Source organism: Hypanus sabinus, chromosome 6 (genome assembly GCF_030144855.1).
Source record: "Hypanus sabinus isolate sHypSab1 chromosome 6, sHypSab1.hap1, whole genome shotgun sequence".
Lineage (NCBI taxonomy): Eukaryota > Metazoa > Chordata > Chondrichthyes > Myliobatiformes > Dasyatidae > Hypanus > Hypanus sabinus.
In genome coordinates, this window is record NC_082711.1 from 170,368,447 (window position 1) to 170,391,748 (window position 23,302).

General features: G+C 39.3%; 1 protein-coding gene across 10 annotated transcripts in view; it reads left to right on the top strand.

Moving 5' to 3' along the window:
- Positions 1–23,302, top strand: part of nf1a (neurofibromin 1a) — a 357,260-nt gene that overhangs the window by 172,600 nt on the left and 161,358 nt on the right. For 8 of the 10 annotated variants that reach the window (XM_059973505.1, XM_059973509.1, XM_059973507.1 and 5 more), the window contains 2 exons: positions 2,933–3,068; positions 13,885–13,950. In XM_059973505.1, the coding sequence (XP_059829488.1) occupies positions 2,933–3,068; positions 13,885–13,950 (202 nt within the window). The remainder of the gene's footprint in view (positions 1–2,932; positions 3,069–13,884; positions 13,951–23,302) is intronic. The other 2 variants (XM_059973510.1, XM_059973513.1) reach the window with 1 other exon arrangement.

Here is a 23,302-nt window from a genome sequence, read left to right on the forward strand (position 1 = left end):
AAAATGTCCTTAGCCATGGGTGTGGTGCCGGAGGATTGAAGGGTGGCTCATGTTGTTCCGTTGTTTAAAAAAGGCTCATAAAGTAAACCAGGTAATTACAGGCCAGTGAACCTGACATCAGTAGTAGGTAAATTATTGGGAGGTGTTCTGAGAGATCGGATATACAAGTGTCTGGACAGCCAGAGGCTGATTAAGGATAGTCAGCATAGCTTTGTGTGTGGTAGATTGTGTTTAACGAATCTTGTAGAGTCTTTTAAGGAGGTTACCAAGAAAGTAGATGAAGGAAAGGCTATGAATGTTGTCTACATGGACATTAGTACAGCCTTTGACAAGGTCCCACATGGGAGGTTAGTTCAGAAGGTTCAGAAACTAGGTATCCATGGAGAGGTTGTAAATTGGATTCGAAATTGACTGTATGGGAGAAGACAGAGAGTGGTAGTGGATGATTCTTCTCAGACTGGAGGCCTGTGACTAGTGGTGTGCCTCAGGGATCTGTGCTGGGACCATTGTTGTTCGTTGTCTATATGAATGATCTAGTTTAGTGGTTGCCAACCTGTCGATCGCAATTGACTAGTCGATCTTGGAGACTTTCTCAGTAGATCCCGAAAGAAAGAAAAATAAATACACGAATATTGTTAAGAGACTGTTTCCGGGTTGCAGGGTTTTAGTTCCGTTCTTTCTGCCCAGTGCGCATGTGTGTAGCCCCAGTCACCGGCCTGGAGGAAACAATATGAGTCAGCAGCACCTTTCCTCATTCCTTGTTGTGCCCACTGTCGAACTTGAATACATTCGAGGTCATTACCCAAGCGCACCAGAGATCACTGGTTGGCCTCAGGTAACCGGCCAGCCGGAAGTGCCGATGCTACCGGCCTGGAGCACAGACAGACGGACGCCGCCTCTGAACCTGTTTAGCACTCCGTATGCTCGTGGGGAACCCAGTGCTAAAATATTCATGGACCTCATTCGGGCTCAGGGTTTCATAAGCAGCGCGCAGCTACCTCGCTGCGATCTACTGAAACAAACTTTTGTCGGCCGATAGATCCTACAAGGGGAGCGGGCACGCGTCCTAATGCACTCCTCGCTCGGTCATTTGCTCTCTCTTCAGACCACGACCGCCGTGGCCCCGGTACGGTAACAGATGCACCTGGCCAAGTCTGTGGGTGGGCAGGCAGGAGGCTGGAGCTCAAGCCCGGAGGCTGTCTAATGAGGCAATGAGGCCCTCAAAATTGCTTCGGTACCCTAAGTCCAAGCGCCCCGCACTGAAAGACAAACCTGTTGAGTTTTTTTTCCAGTGGAAAAAACGTGAGCAAACAGGATAGCAGCTGAAAGCCATGTCAACTAAATTGCGGAATAGACTGGACATAAGGAACCTGCTTTGAGTATCGCTGTATTCCCGTCGCGTTTAACACCCACACCCCCCGTCGGCCGGTCTGCAAGAATATTGTCAGTATTAAACCGGTCTTGCGGTGCAAAAACAAAGGGGTGGTGACCCCTGGTGTTTATACGTTATTTCTACTTCCGGGTTGCAGGGTTTTACTTACGGTCTTTTCTGCCCCGGTGCGCATGCATGTAACTGATAGATTTGGAGTCGATCTTCCCTTTCAGTAAGGCTGAGGTAGGAGATCTTGGGCTTAAAAAGGTTGGTGACCACTAATCTAGATGATAATGTGGTAAATTGGATCAGCAAGTTTGCTGATGACACTAAGATTGGAGGCGTTGGGGACAGCGAGGAAAGCTTTCAAAGCTTGCAAAGGGATCTGGACCAGCTGGAAAATGAGTCAGAAAATGGCAGATGGAATTTAAAGCAGACAAGTGTGAGGTGTTGCACTTTGGTTGGACCAACTGAGTAGGCTTTACACAGTGAACGGTGGGGCACTGAGGAGTGCAGAGGAACAAAGGGATCTGGGAGTTCAGATACATAATTCCCTGAAAGTGGTATCACAGGTAGACAGAGTTGTAAAGAAGGCTTTTGGCATCCTGGCATTCATAAATCAAAGTATTGGGTATAGGAGTTGGGATGTTATGGTGAGGTTCTGTAAGACATTGGTGAGGCCAAATTTGGCCTGTTGTGTGCGGTTCTGATTACCTAACTATAGGAAGGATATCAGTAAGATTGAAAGAGTGCAGAGAAGATTTACTAGGATGTTGCTGGGTCTTCAGGAGTTGAGTTACAGAGAAAGATTGAACAGGTTAGGACTTTATTCCTTGGAGCATAGAAGAATGAGGGGGGATTTGATAGAGGTTTACTAAATTATGAGGGGTATAGACAGAGTAAATGCCAGTAGGCTCTTTCCACTTAGATTAGGAGAGATAAATATGAGAGGACATGGCTCTAGGGTGAGAGGGGAAAGGCTTGGGGGAACATTACGGGGAACACTTCACTCAGAGAGTGGTGGGAGTGTGGAACGAGCTGGTATCTGATGTGGTAAATGCGTGCTTACTCTTAAGTTTTAAGAATAAATTGGATAGATACACAGATGGGAGAGGTCTGGAGGGTTATGGACTGGGTGCAGGTCAATGGGACTAACGGAATAAAGTTTCGGCACAGACTCGAAGGGCCAAATGGCCTGTTTTCTGTAGTGTTCTGTGGTAAGAATGACCTCATATAACGCTCTTTGGAGCAGCACAGTTGTCTTAGTATATTACTAAAATTAGTCCTCTGTTCAACCAAGGTAGCATGCAGAGGAAAACAACATAAAAAGCTTCTGTCATCTTGTCAACTGCAAATTTATCACTCATAACAGACAAGCATGGGTTCTCATTAAATGAAGTTAGTTTAGGAGAATGTAAAGGATGTAGAATTTAGTATCTCATGCAAAAACTGTGGAAAATAATGAATATGCTGCTATATTTAAGAAATCTGTATTCCTGGTGTTTTGTGTGCATTTCTTTGACCATCCAAATGAGTAATGATGTGAATACTACTCAACAGGTTAGAACCAATGGAAAGCCTGGATGAAAATCAGCGGAATTTACTGCAAATGACACAGAGATTTTTCCATGCAATCATTAATTCCTCATCCGAGTTTCCCCCACAGCTGCGAAGCGTCTGCCATTGCTTGTATCAGGTATGCGGCCTGGGACAATTAGAATTAGGAAGAGGCAAAGGGAACTAATAAAGTTCATACCAGTGATTGGGAATTAGGGAAAAGCCATTTGGGGGAGGCCTTGAACTCGGAGCTGTTGTATTCTCTGGTAAAATCTTTTGTTGGGAATATGCAATAGGGTTTGGTTTTGTGAGTTTTACTTTTCAAAGAAAGTTTTCCAGTAAATTTGAGGTATAACTGCTTAGTGAGCTGTGTTGCTCACAGGTTCAATTTTTTAAAATTGATAATTGATTCTCACTCTACCTTCACTTCCTTTTCCATTCTTAATTATATGATGTTGCAGATATAATTCTAAAGTGGGATTATTTTACTGGAAACTCAACGAAGGTCCAATAAATATTAGTATGTATGTCAGTTGGTTTAATCTTGGTTCAAAGTTCACAAAGTAAACTTGTTATGAAAATACATAAATGCCACTATATACATCCCTGAGGTTTGTTTTCTTCCGGGCAAACTCAATATATCCAAGGAATATAATAGAATCCATAAAAGACTGCACCCAACAGGACAGGCAAACAGTGTATGTGCAAAAGACAACAACAGCAAATACAAAAAAAATATTGAGAACATGAGGTGAAGAGGCCTCGACAGTGAGTCCACAGATTGTGGAAACAGTTCAGTGATGGAGCAAGTGAAGTTATTCCCACTGGTTCAAGAGCCTGATGGTTGAAAGGTAATAACTGTTCCCAAACCTAGTGGTGTGAGTCCTGAGGCTTCTGTACTTTCTTCCTGATGGCAGCAGCAAGAAGAGAGCATGGCCTGGGCAATGGGAGTCCTTGATGATGGATGCTGCTTTCTTCTGACAGTGCTCCATATAGATGGGCTCATTGGTGGGGAGGGCTTTACCTGTAATGGACTGGGCCGTATCCACTACTTTTTGCCAGCTTTTCCATTCAAGATCATTGGTGTTTCCATACCAGGCCTGATGCAACCAGTCAATATATTCTCCACCGCACATCTATAGAAGTTCATCAAAGTTTTAGATCTTGTGCTTTCTTCACAATTGCACTTACAGTACATGTTAGGCCCAGAACAGATCCTCTGAAATAATAACACCAAGGAATTTAAAGTTGCTAACCTTCTCTACCTCTGATCCCTCTGACGAGGACTGGCTCATGGACCTCTGGTTTCCTCCTCCTGAAATCAATAATCAGCTTCTTGGTCTTGCTGACATTGAGTAAGAGGTTGTTGTTGTGGCACCACTCAGCCAGATTTTTTGAATAACTTGAATGTTTGACATTCATTGCATGGAAGAATTGTAATCGGTGATATGAATTTTATGCTGGATGTTTCTTCAAATGCTTCTTGTGAAATGGTCAGGTTGGGAATATAGGATTTTTAAAAAGTTTATTAACTAAATTGAGCAGAGTCTGTAAATATATTTTGATGGCTGACAAAGCAGATTAAATTGAAAATGTCCCAATAATTTCCCTACTATTGCTATGTATTAACAAAGAAAAGCAAGACTTGTGGGCATGAATTGTGTGTCTGTTCAGTCTGCAAATAGAAGTTTGCTTATTGGCATGTAAGTTCCATCACTGCTGAAGTAGAAAGGTTCTGAAGAAGTGAAATGAATGCTGTACAGATAACGGATGAGTAGGGAGAAGGGTAGTTGGTTTGAATGGAGGGGAAGTTGATGAAAAGAGCTAGTTTGATTTTTCTGGTATCTGGTGTGATTTTGCTTTAAAATTTAACTATATATCAACCATTTCTTGGAAAGCCTCCACCTAATCTTGAAAGGAAGTCAACTTTAAAAAGACTTTCTTTTTGCAACAAATATGCTTGTTCTACTTTTTGATGAATGCTATAGCAAAGAAAAAATATCATAACGTACATTGCATATCCCCTCTTCCAGAAATAGTTGTTCACTCTTTCCAACATTCTTCTGTATCCCTTTGGTGGTACAAGTTAGGACCAATTAGTCTTGGAAAGCTGTTGGATCTTTTTCCATACCTCCTTGGATTCTTCACAAGAACAATTCATTGAGTTGTCTTGTGAAAAATATTGTCTGTCTTAGAGACTCCTTTAAATTTTAGCTCTCCAGCTGTTGAATCATCTACAATAGAACATCTTTCCCATTTATTCTGCCAGAATCTTTGATTATCATTGTTTATGAGCTTTGCTGCTACCAGCTCACATATGGTTTACTTTGTGGTCAGCTTTCAGTGAAAATATTCTTGGTGGTTTACCATTTTATATATAATTTAAATGAATTGTTTGTATTAATAGCACTTTTCTTCAATTTTCCCTTATCCATGACATACCTTCAGATATTATTGAAGGTCCTGTTATTCTGTACTATTCATTGTATTGCTGTTCTTCCACTGAAGGGGCCATTTCTTTGACCTTGTGTGAGCTGCATATTAACATTCAAGCTCACAGAACAATTTTTTAATGGAATATTGACTTGATGCCTTCTACTTTTCTCTTGATATCTGGGGTTGTTTGATAATTTTACATAGCCCCCATAGTTTTCTTTGTTTAACTTTCCACAGAGCACTGATTTTCCTTGTTTATGGGACTGATAACAAGGATTGCAATGATTTTGAAAGATGTAATTCTTGTAGTTTTCTCATGGTTTATTACATTACGCCAAATCTGAACCCCAGACACTGTTGCACAAGGAGAACGAGTCTAATATATTTAAATTATGTACAGTTGTCATGAGGTTGATTTGATTGTTAGTAAGCTATGAGTTACTTTTCTGTTACCAAACTGGGAGAATGTTGCTCAACTGTTTGTACAATTTTAGAACTGGGTTTAATTTGTATTTTTGAAATCTTTGCTCAGTTTCTGCGGGTAATGTGTATTTAGCATAGAAAACTGGTTTAGTTGATTATTGAATGACCAAAAAGGAATATTGTATAAATAAAGGTCAAGCACAGAATAGCCTGAGTTTGCTGTCTGACTTTAAATGCATTCACTTTTTACCTCTTTTGTTTTGCACACTTTAACTGGAAGAATCGCACTTGCTTACTTTGGTCACATGAACAACTCCTCTGTTCATTATATATACGTATATTAAATTTTGTCCTCATAAACGATCAAATTTATTGTCACTTGACTGCTATGTTCCTCCAGACTAGGGTGCACCCACAATACATATATACACACAACACATAAAACATAACTGACCACAAATAAATTAATAAAATATAATTTAAAATTATATGCAGCGCAGATTAATAGTAAACAGTACAGTAAAGAGCTTGCTGTCCTAGTAACAAGACTTTGGCAAGCCTTTTTATTTTATTTTGGATAAACATATTCGCTCTGCCTCTGATTGAAATTACATTTTTTTGGCCAAAAGAAAGGAATTTAAGTACAATCTAATGACCAGTTGGCATTACTTTCATCAGTGTTTTGCACTAATGTCGAGTCAAAGTTATATTGAAAGAAGTACTGAAGTTTTATTCATTAGTTCTGATGGAGAACCGTTAATGTGAATGAGCAATTTTGACCTTAGTTATTTAATTTTTTTTCTATATCAGTCTATTCATTTAAAAGAGCGTGACCCTGCCGTACTTTTCCCAGAATTGATGCTTTGGAATGCATGCTCATTTCTTGTTGCATAGTGCAAAGTTGGATGATAGCAGCTTGCTCAAAGGATACATTGCTTCATTCAGGAGCCCGACCAAGACACTTAGATGATAAGTTTATTGATATGTAAAGACAGAAAATGCTGGAAATTCTCTGTGAAGAAAGATAGTTAAACTAAAATGAAAACCCAATCTCTGCCTCAACATAAACACTAGAGATTTGGGTGGAAATGTTGAGCAACACACTCAAATTGCTGGGGATCACAGCAGGGGATAGGTGAAACCAGGTGAAGGGGATTGCAGTGAGAACCTCCAACATATTCTAGTTTTTTTCTCAGAATTCCAGCATCTGAATTATTTTACTTTATATTCTATTGTCTTCTTCAATCTATGCATTTTTGTTTGCTCAGTTGCATGTTGTCCAACATTAATTTGATCACTGGATGTTAATGAAGTTAATGTTGTCAATTAAATGCTTTAGAAATTAGATCAGCTATGTTTTTATTTACTTGTAATTGTTATTTTATTTTATAGCTTTGGACCAGTGCTTATCTTTGGTGGACTTGCAAATGATAGGTGTAGCTGGTTCCAAAACTGAAACAAGACTCTCAATTCAATAGTTATTGAATATAGCATAAGACTTTAAAAAAAAAGATTTGATCCATAGAAAGTGCAGCTGTGTTCACTATTATGTGTATCGGTTTAATTTGACAAGAAAATAAGCAATAGGAGGAATAGACTATTTGGCCCATTGTGCTTGCTTTACCAGTCAAAAGGTCATTGACTCGGTGAAGCAGGCACCAGTCAATCATATTGTGTGTGTATATATATATATATATATCTTATATCAATACATGTGCTAATTGCTTAAAGTACAATAGTGATTACTATAGTATACACATTTGTGTGTTCAAAAGTTAAGTTTAGTTTCCCTTTGTCTGTCATTTGATTTAAACAATTATCCTTTAGTTCCCAAGTGGAAGAAAGTGCCATCATCTTATCTATTGTGAAAATATGTTGGTAGTAACACGTGATACAGGCTGGTGATCATTCCCTATCGATGATTTGCTTTTCGATAAGTTCACTATAGAACAATACTACTGATGTTAATCTGATTAGGTGTATCAGATCATTGCTGGCAATGTTAATTCACGTATAAGAATATTCAACTGAAATCCACAGTGGAATTAACTTGTATATTGGAGCAATAATGTGAATGGTTTTATTCCATTCCTTGTTAGTATTAAGCTAAGCCATTTCTAATCTTGTGTCTAACAAATTTGAAATACCACTGACAGAGTGTATCTGTTGAAATTACATCATTGTATTTATAAATTGTCAAGGATGGTGCAAACATTTTTCTCTGATTTTGAGAAATCTTTTGAGGAAAACATTAGTAGTTCTAAGGCTGACTCCCAGTGTTGCATTTGGCAACGTTTCTTCTATTGTAAATTATCCTTGTTTGTTTTTGTCACAATTATAGAATGAAATTTGTTGTTTAACTTATAATTATTGTTAAGTTTTACTTTAGTTCCTTGACCACAGAAACAGAGCAGAAAGTTTATTTTGAATGGGAACTGAATTTCTATTATGGAAAGTTTGAAACAAAAGAGCTACCGTATTGTATTGATGACATGAAGTAGCCAAGCTCATGTATTAGGTATGGTTACAAGTATCATGACATATCTTCTTGAGGTGGAGCTTAAGAATCAATCACTCATACCCTTGTATGGATCTTGCTGCAGGTTCAGATGCTCTCTGCTTGTCACTCTTACCCTCAATTTCTTTTTTGTTATTCTTACATATATATTCCTTCTTATTTAGTACTTTGACCTCCAAAGAAAGTGTGCATATATTAAGTGTGCATATAATAAAATTCCATCAAAAATGGTAAATTTCCAAGCAGCTTATAATAGAATGGAATTGGAGCTATGTTTTCATAATGCAGAATTTATTTATAATACTTAATTGCTCAGATGGTCGGCAAATCATTTGATCTTCCTAATCATAAAAGTTTATGTCAATTCTGTCTTTTGGTAACTTGAGTTTAATTTAACAATAAAAATGCACTTTTCTGGTTGGTCTTGGTAAATTGTTCTCAATGACCATTTGTTATGCTCTGTTAATTGTTCTGATGCTTCCTACATAAGATCTGATTTGGGGCTAGTGGTCTGTTTCCCTGCTGTACTATTTCTATGACTCTGTAACGTTTAAGAGAAGTTTGGATAGGTACATGGATGGTAGAGCTATGGAGGGCAGGCCAATGGAACTAAAGAGTTTAAATCGTTCAGCATGGTCTAGGTGGACCGAAGGACATGTGCTGTATTATTTCTATGAGTCTCTGACATTTAAGGGAAGTTTGGATAGGTACATGGATAGTAGTGGTATGGAGGGTAATGGTCTCAGTGCAGGTTGATGAACTAGACAGTTTAAGTGGTTCAGCACAGACTAGATGGGCTGAAGGGCTTGTTTCTATGCTGTCCTTTTTTATGACGCTGTTAACTCCTATTTACATAACACTTTTAAACATTAGAGGTTGGGAAATAACTTGATGCCAATTCACATCAGGAAAGGTGCTCGAAGGTATGGAGGAATATTAAAACTGATGTAATGCTTAACTGTTAGCCAGTATGTCAGCAAACAGAGGTGATGAATTAACATTACGTGCTGAAAGTTTGCACACTGACTACAGAGGTTTGATTAAATTGAGTTTATTGGCAAGTTGAACAAGCCATTTAGGAGGTGGCTAACGGTAAATGAGAGTGTTAATGGGTGCACGTGAGAAATAATTGAGGGAATTGGATTGATAGAACTGCTTAAAGATCTAGCATAGATTGAAAGGACCAAATGGCCTGCAGCAGCAAAAGTAACTATCAATAAAAGGGTGCTGATGGTCTGGTTCAATTTCAGGTGACTGAAAAGGAGAGGGATTGGGAAATGAAGTTTGTAAAAGGTAAGAGTTTGTGGCAGGGATTGGAGATGATGGCTTCAGTCCCCAGTATTTACTTGGAGGAGAATCTTGCTTCTCTAGTACTGAGTAGTATTGGATTGATCCTTGGGAGACACCTCTGCCGGTGATCAGGAAAGTTACTGTTGATGTTCCCCTGTTGCAAATGAAAGGCAGCAGGCATGATCCTGACCAGCCTGATTATGGTGAACACGAGTGAATCTGCAGATGCTGGAAATAAATAAAAACACAAAATGCTGGCAGAACTCAGCAGGCCAGACAGCATCTATGGGAAGAGGTAGTGATGAAGTTTCGAGCCAAAACCTTTCATCAGGAGGTTATGGTGAAGTAGTTTTGAAGTGCTCTGCTGTGTTTAAGGCTGGTTGAAAAGGATGCATAGGGAAGAGGTAACCTCTGTCATTGTCCATGACTCTTAGAGCTGTTTATTCCAGTAGGGAGAGAGCTTGATGGGAGAGTTTCAGGCAAAGGCTTCCAGATAAAGTGAACTCGGGCTTGAGAGATAATAATGCGTTCAAGAATTTTAGACAGCAGAAGGATGCTGGAGAATGAGCACTAGTTTTTAGGGATGGATTGTTCAAGGATTGTTTGTCCTCAAATGTGATGGAATCTTGGCTTATCTGAAGAGATGGGGGACAGTATCTGTGAAAGAGAATCATTAACAGTATCAGTAAACATATGGTCCATGACAGAATATTGGGTAGTTAGTTCGTTTGGAAACTTTTGAGAGCTGACGTTGTTTTTGAATCTAATGAGTTTGAGGAGGAAGGTGAGAGCGAAATAAGAATGACATTTTTCAGAGCTAGAGCTCTGACTAATAAGACCGTTGACAAGTAATTTTAAAATCTCAGAGAGCTTATCTGAAATAATGGGATAGTCTAATATACTTTTGCCCTTAAACGATGCTCTGCCGGATTCTTGCATTTTTTTTACATTAGAACATAAGAAATAGGAGCAGGAGTCAGTCACCTGGCCCATTGAGGATGCCCCGCCATTCAATAAGATCATGGCTGATCTGACCATGGACTCATCTCCACTTACCTGCCTCTTCCCCATAACCCTTATTTCCCCTACTATGCAAAACTCTATCTAATCTTGTCTTAACTATATTTACCGAGGTAGCCTCCAACTGCTTCACTGGGCAGAGAATTCCACAGATTCCCCACTCTGTGGGAAAAGCAGTTCCTCCTCATCTCTGTCCTAAATCTACTCCCCAGAATCTTGAGACCATGTCACCTTGTTCAAAGGTTCTAAATACCTTGATTTAATAATGGTAGTCTTTTTTTCTCCACATCCCTGAGTAACTGTGAAATAGTGATCCATTTAGTGGTTTCAGAAGGGCTGCGGAGCAAAACATAAGGCTCTTACCTCCAATTCCACTTCACTTTCCAATAGGCACATACTGAGAAATTGACATAAGTATCTGCCAACTGTGTACTGAAAGGGTGTTAAAAAAAATTCTGGGAAGATTAGAATAACCTGTCAAAACTGTAGAACAAATCACTTGCTAATTTTATAGATATTTAAATAGAGGTTGCCATTCCCTGGGGGAGGTGCTGAAAGGAATTTGCCATGGTGTGGTGGTGGGTGGGGAAGGAGATCTCAGCAAGTCAACGTTGCTGTTGAGTGTAGAAGCCCAGTTAGTTTTCTCAGAGTGACGGTGTATGGAAATGGATTAGCTTGCTCTTTAAGTTGATGCAAGCTGATGAATGTGTGAATTTTATAGGTTCAAATATAAATTTTGATTTACAATTTTGGGAAAAAAGTGTTTGGACAGATTTTGCTGATCGTCTAATTACAAAAATGAATCAAAGTGGCGTTTTGATCTTTTGGGTCCAAGACATCTTCATTATATTTTATTATTCAAATATATCTCACAGTTTGATTCCTTGATCACTTTGATAGTGGTTGTTGAGAGCTCAGTTTAATGATCCAACATGGTGCTGTTCAAAGAGCTGCTGAATTGTTTTTTGTTGGCAAGGTGTACATCAAGTTAAAGGTTTTTGATTAAGGTGGTGAAATGGTACTTTTCATCCTGTCAGTATTAAAAACCTACTCTTTGTAATCTTCCTGGAAGGTGACATGAATAGAACCACAAATAGGTCATGCAGCCCCTTGCATCTGTTCTGTCTTTCAATAACGTCACAGTCGACCTTGGAGTTCAATGCCTTCACTGACCTCATATACTTTGATGCATTCATGGTTATTAAGGAAATCAATTCTGTCTGCTGGATAGAGAATCCCAAGTATCCCTACGCTCTGGGTGAAGAAATTTACATTCATCAATGCCCTGAATATCTGAACCTTTATTGCTCCAAAAGACATAGGAGCCATTCAGCCCAGCGAGTCTGCTCTACCATTCATGGCTGATTTATTATCCCTTTCAACCCCATTCTCCTACCCATAACATTCTTCTGCCTATAACCTTTGATGCCCTTAGTAATCAAGAACCTATCAACTTCTGCTTTAATGACTTGGTCAGATGTAGGTATCCCTGACAGGGGAAACAACACTGTACTGCCCTGTCAACAACTTTGTATAATTTCGTGAGATCACCTCTTATTCTTGTACACTTGAGATTATAAACCTGATCTGTTTAATCTCTCAACAGGCGATGAACAAGCTTGTTGAAGTTTCACCTTATGTTCTGTATTGCAAATATATCCTCCTTTCAATAGGTATACTGTTTTTATGTTCAAACTTAAATACTTCCTGCTTTTCCACATAATGCTGTATCTGCCACTGCAAGTCACTTAGCCTGTCCATGTTTTCCCTGTAGCCTCACCACATTCACCTCAGCTCTCAATACCACTCAGTTTTCTGTTATCAGCAATCTTGCATGAATTCCCCAGTCTCTTCATGCAAATCACTGCTATAAATTGTGAACTGGTGTGGCCAGTATTGATCTTGGTGGCATTGAGTGAGTCAGAGTCTGCCAATCCAAGGTTGCTCCTTTCTTTCTAATGCCTGTTTTCTGTCCATTAACCAGTTCTGAGGTGTACATACATTAAACTCCAATGATGCACACTCTAATGTCGTGTGTCAGTCTCCTTATGGCCCCTTAAGAAAGTAATTGTGAAAGTTAAAATAGATCACATCAACTCGTTTCTCTTGATCTGTTCTGTTCTGGCATTGCATCCTAGAAACCCCAACAGATTTGTCATCCATAACTGACTTTTCCTAAATCCCAATAATTCTGTCCAGATCTGTTGTTATTTTCTGTTGTCCTTCCAGTTCCTTAATGATGGATTCAAGCATTTCCCCTTCTACTGATATCAGTCCAGTAGGTCTGTAGTCTTGTTCTTTCTCTGCTTCCACTTATGAATAATTAAATTACACCTGCTATAGTGCAGTTAGTGGAAAAATGTCTTGAATCCGTAGAATTTTGGAATGTGACAATCATTGTATCCTCCATTTTCAGAGGACCTCTTTTTGATCCTTGGAGTTTCAGTTCCAAGTGATTTATTAACTTTGAAGGACACATGACTGAATTGAAATGTCATAAAGAGCGTAAAAATTTATGGTGTGTCTGTGTCTGACATTTAATACCACTATAATTTTCAAGCAGATAATTCTGTGACTTTGTCCTTCCAGGAAGCAGTTTATGCTCCAGTTTTTAACTTTGTATTGGTGAAACTTTTTGCCAGATAATTTGGGGAGGATTATGGGGTGGGTGAATTGGGAATTGAGTATTAATGGTTTACAAGACCAGTTGCATTGATCCACCAAGACATTGCTGTATTTCTGTCAACGTCAGTATTGTCAGATACATTCAAAACCTGAGATTGTTTTCCAGCTTTTAGTTTCCATCAAGGTCTTAAAGCATGCTACTGCCTGATAAGGATAACAAGCAATTTTAAAGATTGTAGTATTTTCATTAATGAGATTAATAACTTAAACATTAATGATGAAGTCACGATTTATTTTTGCTGATGGAACAAAGCTAGAAATGCTATTTGGCCAGAAATAGTAGTTTGATTGAAAACAGTTGTATTTGTTTATCCCTTGTGGGGGAAAAGAAAATAATTTAACTGGGAGGGGGAAACTGCACAATTCTCTTTGGTTAGAAAAGTTGAGGTTTAAGAGTTGATAGCGTTTGACAACTTAGGCTTAAAATAGTTGTGCCAACTAAGTTTTTTATTTTCCACTTTATACATTTAATTAAAATTGAGAGTTTAATATTGTGTATTTTTGTGGTTTTGTGTAGAAGCCAACAATATGCTTTTGTTGTGTGAAGTTGGTACTGTGACTTGTGCTCATCTCTGTTCTGTAGGCTACTTGCCACTCTCTACTGACTAAATCTACAGTAAAAGAAAAAAAGGAAACCATGAAAAAATCAGTAAGTTCAGTGACCTTTTTTGAAATTTTTATATCACCCTTTCTTTAAAAGCAATATCTTAATACTTTGTGCTTTTTAAAAAAAAAATAAAAACACCTACCTTCAGCCTTTTTGATTTCCACTTTGGAATCATTCTACTAATTCTGGCGAAAAATTAGCTTTCACTCCAATTAACACTGTTACTTTAATGTGGTCTCTTAAGTCTGTATATGATGTAGTTTGGATTTTGAAAGCGGATATAATTGATTTAGTTTAATGTGTGCTTCCTATGAAGTGTGTAGCAATTTATCAAACTCGGATTAAGGCTTAAAAACACGAAACATGAACTGAGTTTCATGGTTCATTACATCTTTCATGAAACTGATTAACACAATTGTACTATGTAAGTTTAATGCAGAATTGCTGTCAGCAGGTTAGTGGACAATTTAAGTAATAGGAATTTAAATGTCCTTGGGCGTATTGGCAGTTTAGACATCAAATGCTTCTGAGGGAATTACAGCTTGGAACTCATTGAAAACTAGCTGATGTCAGTATAGCACCACAGCAGTTTCGGAATACATGTAAATGTATATGGCGTATAAAGCTGATCCTTGATCCTACAGCAAATCCTATGGACAAAAAAATCACATTTTGACTGGTAACACTGATAAGGCTGGTTAAGAATTTTAGTTCTGACATCAGTAGGGATGATGTGGAAGATAAGCTTGTGTAGTGATGTCAGAATCGAAATCATGTTTATTATTACTGACATACAGTATGTCTTGAAATTTGTTGTTTTTCAGCAGCAGTGCAATATATACAAATTTCCATAAGTTTACACTAAGGAATATATAGAAAATAAATTAGTTGTGCAAAAAGAGACTAAAATAATGAGGTAGTGTTCATGGGTTCAGGGACAGTTCAGAAATCTGATCAAGGAGGGAAAAGGTACATTTCTAAAATGTTGGGTATTTATCTTCAGGCTGCAGTATTTCCTCCTTGATGGTAGTAATGAAAAGAGAACAGATCCTGGATCGTGAGGGTCCTTAATAATGGATGCTGCCTTCTTGAGGCATCACTGTTTGAAGATGTCCTCGATTGTGGGGTGGCTAGTGCCCATGATGGAGCTGGCTGAGTCCACAACCCTCTGCAGCTTTTCTAATGCTGTGCGGTGGTACATGAAGAACATTATGCACAAATTAGTCATGGATTGTGGCAGTGGATTTGAAGACAGGGGTAAGGAAGCCTTATTACCATTGTCTATCAGGCCATGGTAAAATAGGTGTCAACATCTCTGAAGATCTATCCTGGGCCCAACGTATTGATGCAATTACACAGGAAGCAGAACTGTGACTGAATTCCATTAGGAGCTTGAGGAAATTTAGTATGTCACCGAAGACTCGCAAATTTCTGCAGACGTACCGTGGAGTGCATTCTACATGGCTGCATCACTGTCTGCTCTGGAGGGGCCGCTGCACAGGATCGGAAAGAACTGCAGAAAGTTAGAAATGCAGCAAGCTCCATGATGGCCACCAGCCACCCCAGCATCAAGGGCATCATCACAAGGTGGCTGGCACCCATCACTTAGGGCATTCCCACTTAGTGTTGCTACAATCAAGGAGGAGTTACAGAAGCCTGAAGATACACACTCAATGTTTTAGAAACAACTTCTTCCCCTCTGCCATCAGATTTCTAAATGGACAATGAACCCATGTACGCTTCTTCACTATTTTTCTCTTTATTTTAAGGACTAATTAGTTTATTTTTAAAATTCAAAGTGAATTTATTATCAAAGTACATATGTATCACCATATACAACCCTGAGAATCATTTTCTCATGGGCATTCACAGTACATACAAAGAAACACCGTAGAATCAATGAAAAACCACAGATAATAAGATGGACAACCCATGTGTAAAAGGCAACACTGTGCAAATATAAAAAAGAAAAACAATAATAATAAAGATAAGCAATAATAATTGAAAACATGAGACGAAGAGTCTTTGAAAGCGAGTCCATAGGTTGTGGGAACAGTTCAGTGATGAGGCAAGTGAAGTTATCCCCTTTGGCTCAAGAGCCTGATGGTCAAAGGGTAGTAACTGTAAACCTGCTGCTGTGGGCCCTGAGGCTCCTGTACCACCTTGCTGATGGCAGCAGCGAGGAGAGAGCATGTCCTGGATGCTGAGGGTCCTTGATGATGGATGATATATGTTTCATATTGTAATTTATAGGTTTTTAAAATTATTATTATGTCTTGTATACTGCGGCTGCTGCAAAAACAAATTTCACAAGATGTGCCAGTGATAGATCTGATTCTGATTTGATGGCATTTAGACTGTTATGTCCAATGTTAGTCTTCATAACTGAAAAAGGGTATTTGTGCAATAGATGGAGGGCAAAGACCATTCACTGTATTTGTTCTTGGGCTGGGGGTTTTCAAAGGGTGATTGAGCAGATGAAGCCTATGTGTCCAAATTGCAGACCGTAGGGACCAAACCTCATTGAAACTTAAGAAAAATAGAGGGCCTGACACACTGCAAATAATGAGCACACTCCCTTAAATGAGGCGACTAGGACCAGGGTACCAACCTCAAGTTACTGGTAAATTTGTGTAGTGTTGAGATAAAGAGAAATGTATTCCTAGCTCAGAGGGCTGTGGAAGGTTAATTATATACAGTTTGTTAGATTTCTAGATGGTAAGACAATCTGGATAATGATAGTGCAGGGAAATGGCACCAAGGTAGACAGTCAGCCATGATGAATGATAGAACAGGCTCAAAGGGACAAGCGGCCTAGTTTTCCATTTTCTTCTGTAATATTGTAGTTGACATGGCCACGTATGATAGGTAGGATGATGAAGAAAGTAGTTAGGTTACTTGCTTGATGGTTCTTTACATTTGGTAAAATCATGACTGGGTGATGTACCTCCAGGACTTTCCTAGTGGTATAACAAACTAAAAATATTGTGTGCCCTTGATGTTCCTTTCATATGTGTTGTCATTGCTGGAGCGTTAAATTCACCAATTGAGGAGGACTGGGAGGTGATGATAGACAGAAGAGCCCCTTCCTCGATGTCAACAAGGCAAAGGAGATGGGTATCAACTTCAGGATAACTCACAGCCCCTTTATATCAGCAGCACAGCAGTGGGAAATGCAAGCAGTTTTAAACTCCTGAGAGTGCACATCAAGCACAACTTCGCATGATCCAGAATACGTCCTACACTATCAGGAAAGCTCACCAATGCCTCTATTTTCTGAGGAGGCAGAAGAGAGCTGGACTGTTCACATCTGTGCTCAAATCATTCCACAGATGCACAGCAGAGAGCACCCTAACTTGCTGCACCATTGCATGGTACAGAAACTGCCCTGCGGAGGGCAGGGAAGCTCCACAGCCAGTAGCCAAAGCTGCCGAATGCATCACCTGCACCATTATTAAGGACGTATACAGAAACTTGCCAGAAAAGGGCCAGTAACATTATAAAGGATTTCACCCACCCTGCTCATAGACTGTTTGTCATACTTCCATCAGGGAGGAGGCTAAGTCGCATCCACGCAGGACCACTAGACTCAAAAACAGTTACTTTCTGCAAGCAGTAAGGCTAATCAACACCTCCACCCACTAACCCACCCCACCACCTTGACTTTATAATTTCCTGTCAAAGACATTCCTGAGCCTAGCGTCACTTTATCGATGTATATGTTATCTTATTTATATTTATTATATACTGTCTTATATACCGCCTGGGTAGCCTCCAACCTGATAGCATGGACATTGACTTCTCTAACTTCCGTTAATGCCCCTGCTCCCCTTCTTAACCCATTCCCGATATATTTAGTTTTTTTCCCTCCTCCTCTTTTTTTCCTGTCTCTCTGCCCATCACTCTCTCTGTTCTCCATCTCCCTCTGGTGCTCCCCTCCCCCTTTCTTTCTCCCTAGGCCTCTCGTCCCATGATCCTTTCCCTTCTCTAGCTCTGTATCCCTTTTGCCAATCACCTTTCCAGCTCTCAGCTTCACCCCACCCCCTCCGGTCTTCTCCTATCATTTTGCATTTCCCCCTCCTACTTTCAAATCTCTTACTACCTTTCCTTTCAGTTAGTCCTGACGAAGGTTCTCGGCCCGAAGTGTCGACAGTGCTTCTTCATATAGATGCTGTCTGGCCTGCTGTATTCCACCAGCATTTTGTGTGCATTATTTATATATATTTTTAATTATTGTATTGTTTATCATATGGAGTTTTTTGTGCTGCATTGCATCCAGAGTAACAATTACTATGTTCTCCTTTGCATTTTTCTTTTGACAATATTTTTATTGTTTTTTTAATAAAGCGAACATAGTGTAAAGGAGAATTGTGCCGTGCATAACAAATGTACAATTCACATTCATGAAAGAGATGCACCCATTGTACAAACATTATCACCCACCCCTCCCAGTCCCCAACTCCGAGCCATCAATGCATTGGCAAAAAGGGTTAAACAGGACCTTTGTACCCACAGAGCTGCATTGATATAGAGAAGGTGTATTTTTCTAATACATAGGCTGTTGTATGATATCAAATCTGAGTCCGAAGAGTTTTATCGGAAAATGCTGGAGGTCAGGGATTTATGTACTGAGGGAAGGGAGAAAGAATGGACCTTTAGTCTGGCTGGGAATTTTGAAAATATTCAAAGAAAGGGTTCCCACACCTTTTGGAACTTTATTTCTGAATTGAGGGTTGAATAGTGGATCTTCTCAAGGTGTCGACTGGACATGATGTCCCTGAGCCACTGATCGTGGGTGGACGGGGCAGCTCCCCTCCACCTGAGCAAGACTGCGTGCCTGGCCAACAGAGAGGCAAAAGACAGTGTGTGATGTTTAGTCGGACTGAGGTGTATGACCCCCCTCTCCGGAGGTGCCGAAAAGGGCAATCGAAGGGTAGGTTCCAGATTGTAATTAAATATTTGGGATAGAGTTTGGAAGACATCTTTTCAGTATTTTTCCAGACTAGGGCATATGGATAAGGGAATCCTTACCCCTTTTGCATTTGTCACAGCAGGGATTAACATCTGGGTAAAAGTGAGATAATTTAGTTTTAGACATATGGGCCCTGTGTACGACCTTGAGCTGTAACAGGTAGTGGCAGGCACATAAAGAGATTGAGTTAACTAACTTGAGGACTTCATCCCATACCTCCCCTGACTTTGAAAAATTGAAATCTTGCTCCCAGGCTGTTTTAATTTTGTCAAGAGAGGCTCACCTCAGAGCCGCCAGCTTGTCATAGATAATAGATATTAGACCTTTTACGCAATGGATTCACAGAGAAACAAATCAATGACATTTGTGTCGGGTGCCTCAGGGAAATTTGGTATCAGAGGGCAGATAAAATGTCTAATTTGCAAACATCTAAAGAAATGCGTGTTGGCTAGATTAGACTTTGCCAACAATTGTTCAAGTGATGCAAAACAGTTGTCTAAAAAAGGATCTTTAAAGCATCTGATGCCCTTTCTGTACCAGTCTACCTTTACACTTTTGTACTGGAAATGATATTAAACAATCTTGAAGATTTCCAAGCTTATGTACATCCTAAGACACACAAAGTACCTTGTGTCATGAATCCTTGAACCCTGAGGTCCTCTCTGCACCATATCTCCCATCTTACCGTGGTAGCTACCTGTTTGTGAGGAGTTACCACTAAAAAAAAGCATATGCTTTTCAAAGGGTCACTTAGAAGATACTGCGAAGATGTGGAAGGAAGTTTTGTGCTCAGATGAGACACAAGTGGAACGTTTTGGCCTCAACACTAACTGATAGTGTAGCGTAAATCTAATACTGCACCCACACTACTGTGAAGTATGGTGGAAGAAACATCATACTATGGGGCTGCTTTTCAGCAGCAGGGACTGGAAATGTGATCAGGATTGATGGGAAGATGAATGCTGATAAATACAGAGAGATCCTGGATTAAAAACCTGCTAGCCTCGGCCAGAAAGCTTATAATGAGAAGGAAATTCATCTTTCAGCGGGACCATGACCAAAAACACACTGCCAGAGCAACCATGGAGTGGCTTCAAATGAGGAAAATTGATGTCCTTAAGGTCAGAGTCCTGACCTTATCCTGATTGAATATCTCTAGCAAGACCTCAAGATTGCAATCTGCTGCCACTCCTCAACTAACCTGGAACAACTTGAGCAATTTTGCAAGGAGGAATGGGCAGATCTTCTCCCATCATGTTGTGCAATGCCTATATAGAGACATACCCAAAAAGATTATGTGGCTATGCTGAGAGGTAGTTCAATTAAGTACTGAGCAAAGGGAGATAAGTCATTTTGAACTGCTGACATTTCAGTTTTTGAATTTTTAGTTTTTCATGTTTTACAATTTTTTGGACACTACTATAATAAAGGGATCATGTTATTCACAGATAAATATTCCCAGTTAAGTTGATCAAAGTCCCTAACTGTAAAACTCATTAATGCAAACAAGGAGTGGGACTGAATACTTTCCCAAGGCACTGTATGTGTGGATGTCCCATTAGTTGGGTACTTGTAATCTGGTTAACCTATATCCAGGTATCTGATGTTGCAATAAACCTTGCTTCTTGACATTGGTAACGTCTCAACTAACGCTGTGTTTTTCTAAACTCAGAGGTCCTAAGGAATATTATATTACAGCTGTTTCATATGACTAAAGTGTATATTTACATCAGATCAAGGAAATACATGGATTGCTTGACAGCTGTAAATCATGCTGAACATATGCCGTTAAGTAGCAAGGAGTTGATATTGTAATACTTGTGAATCATTGTAAAACATTAAAAACAGGTTGTCATAAAGTTACACCTGTTCACAAGGAATTTGTAGCTTTTACATGTAAAGCCAGCGAAGGCCCCATGCCATGGGTAACCTTCAATGCCAGTAATCTCACAGCAGGTAGGATCCATTGCACAATATTAGTTTTGGTAATACTGCTAAATTCATCCTTTGGTCACTCCAAGGTAAGTATATCCTTGGTAAAATGTGTGTAAAACTGTTCTGCTTACCTTTTTGTATCTTACTGTCACTTTGTATAGCTATAACCTAATTTCTACACAATTGAACTCTAGTTCAGTGGATATAAATACAGGTGCACTTACTGCCTTTTGCTTTACTATCATTACCTTTTTACGATATTACTTTTGCTATCCACTCTTCTACCATCTACCCATTTGGAAAGTAATTTGTTACATCTAATTTGCCTACATTGACTAATGTTGAAACCTCAAACACTATTGGTTCAGTCTGTGCTGCTAAAAATGCCATTTATCTCTGTGTCGGAAGAAAATGGATCCATGTTTTTCTATACTATCAATGATGTTATTATAAATGTAGGTATATTTGCTCCTCCAACACGTTCTGTATCTTGCCAATTTGAGTAGCTCTTATTGCATCAAATCTGTCTGCTACCAGTAAATATTTTTGGTCAGGTCAATAATTTGCTTTCATGAGCTCGCTTCATCTTTATCTTTTTCTTTTGATGACCTTGATTAAGTATTCTCTGGAAATCCATGTAAACAGTATCCATAGATTTCTCCTGTCTGGACTTGAATCACCTTTCAAAATAGTCATTTGGAACTGTCAGCCATGATCCACTCTGCAAATACATGTTGTACATCTCTGTTCAAATGTAAACTTAGAAGCTGCTCAGCTACTCCATCTTTTGGTATATTTCTCAGTAATATTAATCTGCAATCTTTATTTCTTTCTTGTTTCTCTGTCATCTCCCTTTTAATAGTAATAGTCTTTCAGTTAAGAGGCATGGTTTCTATAATAAGAGACCCTAAACAGTTATAGTAGTACACTGCACGTCAGAAATGTGTTAATTATGCCACTAGTTCATCTACTTTTTAAAAACCACAAGCATGTAACTTTCTGATTCTTTGAATCATAGCAACAGAAATAGTTTGTTTCCTCTTTGTGAAATTATCTTGAGAAAACAGTAGTTCTGTTATTTTGTTATTTGTTTTCATCCTACAAACTTCTTCTCAAGTAAAATCAGAGTCAGGTTTATTATCACTGACATATGTCATGAAATTTGTTGTTTTCCGGCAGCAGTACAGTGAAATACATAATGAATTACATAAGTAGCACAAAAAAACAAAATAGTAAGGTAACGTTAATGGACTATTCAGAAATCTGATGGGGGATGGGAAGAAGTTGTTCCTTAAACATTGAGTGTGGGTCTTCTGCTCCCGCACTGCTTCCTTGATTGTAGTGATAAAACATGTCCTGGATGGTAAGGGTCCTTAATGATGAACGTATCTTCATGTGTCACCGCATTTGGAAAATGCCTTCAGTAGTGGGGAGGCTTGTGCCCATGATGTAGCTGGCTGAGTCTACAACTGTCTGCAGCTTTTGTCGACCTTGTGCAGTGCCCTCCCCACCCCCATTCCAGACGGTGATGCAACCCCTCATAGTGCGTCATAGGGATTTGCTGGAATCGTTAGTGACACGCCTCATCTCAAATTCCTAATGAGGTGTAGCCAATGACGTGCCTTCTTCATGACTGCATCAGTGTATTGGGCCCAGAGTAGATCTCTGAGATGTGAAGCTCAGGAGCTTCAACCACTGACCGTTCTCCCAACTTTGCCTTCCTGAGGTCCACAATAAGTTCCTCGGTCTTTCTGACGTTGAGAGCTAGGCTGTTGCTGCAATACCACTGATCTAGCTGATCTATCTCACTCCTGTGCACCTCCTTGTCACCATCTGACATTCTGCCAACAACAGTTGTGTCATTGGTGAATTTATAGAAGGTATATCATCTGTAAATTCGATCCACACGTTCATGAGTGTGGAGACGATAGAGCAGTGCATCCTTGAGGTGTGATGTATTGATTGTTAGCGAGAAGGAGATGTTATTTCTGATCTGCACTGACTGGTTTCCAAGTAATATAATAAAGTATTAGTTGAATTTATTTAATGGTGCAGTTTCTTTCAGTCAGCAGGATGGGTGTTCGAACTGCACAACAAACATACTGTAAATTGTGGCTGACATTTTAGACTTGCATTCTCATGGAGGGAGTTCTTTTGGATGAGGTATTAAGTGGCAATTAGCTAAATCTATTACTTATATTTATTTCAGTCTTTTTAGCCAGATAACGTTATAAAAGAAAAATTTGCTCCTTAGATTTTAAAGCAGAATTCTTAGAATACCACCCTAGTGTTTGCTTGTTTCTTTTAAAAAATAGCATGACAGAGAAAAGATTAGGGGAGTTGTCCGAGGTAGATTATTTTACAAAGAGAGTGGTGATGCTTGAAACACACTGCCAGTAATGATAGTAGCAGCCGATGCAATAGAGATGTTTTAGAGCAGGGGTCCCCAACCTTTTTTGCACTGTGGACCGGTTTAATATCGACAAT